We start from the raw sequence: 6,576 nt of genomic DNA on the forward strand, positions 1-6,576 counted from the left end.
ACAACCTATATTTGATCGCAAATATAGTTCATAAAATTAATATATCGTTAATTAGTCATTTGTCATCAGGCTCGATTCACACGCGAAATATTTCCAATATTAAAGTCCCAACCCGAATAGACCGACCAGACTTAGACCTCCAGACCATTGTTTTTACTTAGGGATGGTGTGAACGTGAGGCTCGCGTTCGTGTTCTGTGTGTGAACCTCTGTAATTTAGAGGTTCACGTTCACAAACGAACCTTGATAGGTTCTGCACTGTGAACCCTTTTCATATATGATACAATTTTTCACGTCATTATAACATATTTGGTGGAAATGTATTGCATTTCAACTGCGGGCCATTCTATGCATGGCGCTGACAGCATGAAATCCATGAACACTAAACGAGCATGCCACTTGACAATCTCAAAAATTTATTGCATTTCAACTGCGGTTCACTCTATGCATGAAAATGGCAGCATGAAAATGAACACTAAACGAGCATGGGGTAATATCGGTAGCAAGTATAGAAAACCGTCTTACACTCTCCTCAATAACAACGTGGCAATACTCATACGCCGAATATATTGACCATGGGCTATAAGGCCGTTAAGGCGTCAGCTTATATTCCCTTGCAAGTCCTCGTCGAAAATGTTGTCAAAGTGACGGAAGATATTGATTTTATGGAATCATCATATCATTTGATTTCCCCAGTTGATATATTTAGCGACATTAATATATCACATCATTGAAATGCAGGGTTGGAATCAGCAATAAGACGTCACGTGACGTCAACAGGTTCACATTCGCGTTCACACAGAACCTTTCAAAAAGGTTCGCGTTCACACGAACCTGAATCTTTCAGAGGTTCACAACATTCCTAGTTTTTACTACAGTCCTTAAAATATGGGGGCGATAGACCTTGGCAATTTTTGAAAAGGGGCGCTGCAGGAAAAATGCTAAGAACCACTGCTTTAGGGGGTCGCAGCAGGTGAAATATCAACAATAATACACAAACATAACGATGCCCTATTTCACATGTATACAGATAATGTGATTAGAAACATATTGATTCCTACAATTGGTGAATGATATGTAGGCTATGTGCCATTGAGTTGGCCAGAACATCCTTGTATAACTCGACTCCCATATCTCAAATTTCCCACCTGAAGTTATTTAGATATGGAAGCAAACGGAAACAATATCAATTGACATTAGGAATTAAACAGAAAAAGTAGCAGTCTAGATGAAGTATATGCTGTCACACGCTAAAGATTTGCAAATATTTGAAAATTCGACATATTCATCGATACAGTTGCCCAGACTGTAGGCCTACGGTGCTGATGGTCAGACAGTACAAACTGCATAGCACGGTACACATTGCTAGAATTACCGTCCCGAATTTTGTGAGCAAGAGCAGCATTAACTCGCTATAGTAAACATAAGTTCGTTATTAGGATATCAAACGTACCTATCAGTATTTCACGTTTAGGGTGGAGTCCGCTGTTGTTACGCAGGAGACTATAATCCCAATGTTCCATGTAAATTATCCCGGGAACATCCCGGAACTCGTGACGTAACATTGTCACGAACCTGTAGGTAAGCCAGGGTGACCTTCCGAAGCTTTCTTCCCAGTGATAATGGAGACCTTTAACGATGATTCTAGCCCCTGTCAGACGTTCTAGCATGGAAAGTGCTGCTTGCTTTATTATTTTCAATCTTCGCAAGAAAACGTCAAGATCGAAATAATGGAAATGGTACCCTATTGTAAAAACAACAACCGTACCCTTGCCACCCTCATGAATAGCGTCAAACGAGTCACTCATGTACGGACGTGTGTCTTCTGGACCAGGGTTGTGGAGAGGCGGACCATGTGACCGGTACTGGATTGTCATGTTCATATCCAATGAGGCCCCGTCCCGTCCCCGAGACCACGCAACTGAATTATCTAGTCCGTAATCTTTGATTTTGAGACTTCGTACCAAGTAACCATATAAATTTCTAACAGTGGAGTCACCAAAGAAATAAAGTCTCTTGTGAGACAAACAAGTCTTCAGCGTCGCGATGTCATGGCCAAATGACCTTGCCGTTTTAAATGATTTCCATTTCCCAGCGTACAACCATCCCGATGGACGCATAGGATCCAAGCTAGTGCTAGACAAATCAGCGAAATTATCAGCGGTGTGACTATTGGCGTTGTCTGCTCTTTCTGTCTTTAGAATTGAGATCTCGATTCCGGATCCAGATATCGGTTTCAAGTAATTATCTTCGCTACAAAACATCCGATCAACACTTGCTACGCCATGAGACTTTTTTTCTGCCACTTTTTTCTGATCTATTATAGTTTTCGGACATTCTCCGGAAGGTGGCTTCAGACAAGTTCGTTTCTCCCCATGCGTCGGATTGGTGTAGTCACATATTTCTTCGGGCCTGAAATGAAAATTAGAAGCAAAACATAACTGAATTTATATTGGCCAGATTTACATCAGGTTTATTCAGAAATTCAACCCTCCCTCACAAGCCTGGGTTGCACGTGGCGACACCGGTCGTATGCAAATCCTAATGCAACTGAAATCTAAATTGGGACCTTATTGAATTACTTCTCAACAGAGTGCATGTTGCCCCTTCATATACAATATCCATACGATATTTAATACCATACAACACGGGTTCTTAAACCGTGGTATGCGCAGAGGTGGTCAGTAACGAAGTACTTCTACTTTTTCGAAGTACTCAAGTAGTTTTCCTCTACTTCTGGTACTTACTCCAGTAGATCTGATTTTCGCTACTTCTACTTCTACTTGGTAATATTTTGTGATCTACTTACTTACTTTTCGCTATTTTCAGTTTGTCAAGTAGAAGTAGTTCAATCTTCCAATCAGGAAGATAGCCTGAGGAATTTCGGGGCTGTTTTTACGGAGTAACAACATTTAATATTCATAAAAGTGTAGTAAAACCCAGAATTTTCGTCGCGCTTCGCGCGCAGTGGATACGGAGTGACCGGTGTGACTTCACGAAAGTATCGGTGAATATAATTTAGGTAAAGGGTGGGCGTGGTTCCGTACGCACCACATTGTCGCCCTTCACCCATATGAAATAATTCATCACAGTATATATGGCTCATCATAATGTTTGAAACTGATGTTTCGCAATCTAACATTTACTTGTCACATCGTAATCTAGCATGTCCATGGCGTGTCCTAAGCTGGAAAAGTGGACTCTGACTGTGTTTTTAGTTTTAGAGCTGTTTTAGCATACCACATTTGAAACTTTCTGGACTAAAAACATGAAATACATGTTTTGCTTTTAGAAGTAGTATTTATATTTCACTTTCAATTCCCAGTATCATATACTTTGAGTTATAATTAATATCAGTTCTTTTGTCTAAATAACATACATGTTGAAGTATAAAAGCAAGTGTAGTAATGTCTTCAATTTCTGAAAATAAAGCTACACAATATGGCATTTTTACGGTCCACCATATTTTTTATTAACGTTTACTAATCGCGCAACGTGATTACACCGTATCCTATACAACTTCTCCGTATTGCTCTTCGACTAAAGTACGGTCCTTATAGTATGGGGGATGGCGCCATATCATGCTATTTTCTAAAACGTGCTGTTCGAGATATCAGAGGATTAGCATCGCATTTCCATATCAATACTATCATTTTCACCACATGATGTGGACTAATACTTATTGCTTATGCTATCGGAAATTGGATACATGCTGGTATGCATCAACATGAATCAAGCTCGTCACCTATCGCATAGCTCAATTTGTACCTTTTTACAATCCATGTGAACGAATTAGGATCGTTTTCAAAACTACTTACTTACTTGAGTACTTTTAAAGTCAGTCAATTCTACTCCTACTTCAAGTAGTTTTAGGTTGCTTATGGAAGAAGTACTTCTACTCGTACTTGAGTAGATTTTTTCGTCGCTACTTCTACTTCTACTTGAGTAGCTTTCTTGACTACTTTGACCACCTCTGGGTATGCGAGAGAATTTTCGGGGTTGCGGAGTAGTGCGGAGCGGATCGATAAATTCTCTGGTCCTACTCCGATCCTGTATTTTAAAGCTCTGGTCCGACTCCTAGGCTAGATTCTAGAAATGAGCGTGATCCGGTCCGAAAAACTCCCATAATAATTATCTACTCACAGTATGGTATTGAACATTGATTGAAGCAATGCAAACAGGACATTAAAACTCAAAGATCAAGATCAGCCCTTATATCAATTAATTATGCCCACTTGGACTTGGCACGTGGTTTGCTTCCACGAACGTTTCACTTTAACAATATTGATTCGAGGGTGGAAGGGGGTAAGGCTGTCCTATTCCTAGTAAAAAGTACAGACCCGGCTCCGATCCGACTCAGGCCGTATCAGAAAATGTACTGATCCCACTCCGAACCGGCTCCGTCTAAAAATGAGAAATACCCTCCGGATATCCAACCCAGCTCCGGTCCATGCTCCGCCGTAAGGGGAGACCGGGAACAAATGTACCATGGGGAGACTGTAACAATGGACACCGGAACGTCAGTACTATAAATGAATATACTTGATATTTTGAATGAAACTGCACTACAATCTTAACGTTAGACCAGCGTGTACTCAAACGTGCTGTGGACACTCGGAAAATCACGTGATTGTCATGCCCAGAGGCCTTTGATTACTTTGTTATTATCTATCTGTCTGCAGTAGTAATTAAAGTCGCTATTGGTCTTTTTTGATTTTGACTGTGTTCCATATCGAGTTGGATGACATGACTAAACATGGTATATTCTGATGCTGTCTTCTACCTCTGTACCAAGTTTCAAGGCTGTGTCTCAATGATAGTAATGTCGCTGCCGAAGTCGAGTATCTGGTAGATCAGCACGCACCAATATATTGCCGACTTCGATAACGCAATTACCATGCTAATCACCGAGTGACAATCCTGTAGCTCGAGTGCGAAGTTGGATGGACTATGAAATGTTAGGACCGTGGCCATTATGTGGGCTAACAAAGGGAGAACAATCGAGTCGTCACTCGCTCAGTTAAAATACGTTTGTGAACCGCTGTCATAGAACGACGGTTTGGAGATATATAATAATGATAAAAGTAACATGATGCCTTTTGTCAGGAAAGCCAACAGAGCAATCGGTCGTCTCAATTCCATTCGTCGCGGTGCGCATCGTTGTAATTAAGCGAATTCCGAATTCTTTTTCGGATGAATATCTCTTCATTAACTGATAAATTGATTCACTGGGATGGATCAGTCGGGCTTCTATCATAGCCGTGCCACTCCACGGCATAATGCATGATGCAATGTATCGTCCGTCTGATTCATCTGATATTTCACAGGTTACACCATCGCCACCGTTCGAACCCGGGCGTCGAAGTATGACGTAGAAAAAATCTCCACCGTAAGTTTTTCTTTGTTTAGCCTCGCTGCGGGAGATTATCAGAGCCTTCATGATTCCGCCCACTCGAAGCTGGTTGGCATTGAGAAGTTCAATTGTCGTGTGCCTTGCGCTGGTGATAAAAAACTTATTGCCATCTGTCACGACTGCAATCATGGCTTTGAGATGAGGAAATATACTAATCCACTGGGATTCATATATGTGCTTGCGAATTCCTTCCATTCTGAGTCTGGGGACTTGTTTTGGCTGCTCGGCCAACACGAATACAGATATCGCCTGCGTCAGGTAAATTATTGTACAGGTGCTAACGGCGGCAACGGCGAATCCTAGTATTTTGATTCCATGTACGTCTTTAAAGTTGGTGGTTATACGTCTCGAGGAGCTCATGGCCTCGTGCTCTGCGATATTTGTTACAAGTGAGACGCCTTAGTAATCCCTACAGTTTCTCTGGAAAAATACACCCTGCGTAGAAGATTTTGATGCGTCGATATCCGCTATACCTCAAACGAAAATAGTGTATTCCACCGTTTGGTGCAAATAGGAATCTGAACTGCAACATGAATTTGTTTAAAATGTTTGAAATTATTGATAATCTATATCTCGCGACATTCCTTTTGGTACCTCCTACATCAGATCTGTACCAAGCGGTGTTTTATACCATGGATGCTATCAAAAGAACATCGCTTCCTTTCTGACTCATTTCGAGCTGTAAACCATTCTTTCGCGACGCTTTATCAGTTCTTGCGGCCCATTGCACTCCATTAGTGCGTATCCGTTCAGCACTCGAACGCTTGTGTCAGCACAAGATTTTTTTGCTCCAGATGCGCTTGAACTGACAGCTCGGTACCTGGTACATTTCCTATCAATCTCTTGTTGTTTTCAATGTATTTAATTCTTTCGTTATTTTGTTTATTGTTGTTACTAAGGATGGTGTGGACCTTATATTACACGAATTAAAATAAACCACTGCATTCATGGAAACACGTTCTTCATTGTTACAGTTTGTAATAAATTCTTGGAATGGTGTATAAAGTATAAGGGACTCGATTTACGTTATAGTAACTTTATAGTATCGTATAAAGTGTTGAAAAATTAATGTATACGCTACCATATTTGCGTAGGTCGTTCAATTGTGAATATGCATCATGAAATTTCAATTGCCGCAGTATATTACTAAACTAGAAAAATGAA

At 40.7% G+C, this 6,576-nt stretch overlaps 1 protein-coding gene across 1 annotated transcript; it reads right to left on the minus strand.

The window, feature by feature from the left end:
* Positions 1–297: 297 nt before the first annotated feature.
* LOC145449909 (NXPE family member 3-like) lies at positions 298–6,192 on the minus strand. Its single transcript, XM_080328348.1, has 2 exons — positions 5,053–6,192; positions 298–2,446 (listed from the first exon to the last, which is right to left on the minus strand). The coding sequence occupies exons 1-2, from the start codon at positions 5,770–5,772 to the stop codon at positions 1,412–1,414; spliced, it is 1,755 nt and encodes a 584-aa protein (XP_080184474.1). The 5' UTR covers positions 5,773–6,192; the 3' UTR covers positions 298–1,411.
* Positions 6,193–6,576: the final 384 nt, after the last annotated feature.

Source organism: Botryllus schlosseri, chromosome 11, assembly GCF_051294905.1.
Source record: "Botryllus schlosseri isolate E-star chromosome 11, Bs_hap1, whole genome shotgun sequence".
Lineage (NCBI taxonomy): Eukaryota > Metazoa > Chordata > Ascidiacea > Stolidobranchia > Styelidae > Botryllus > Botryllus schlosseri.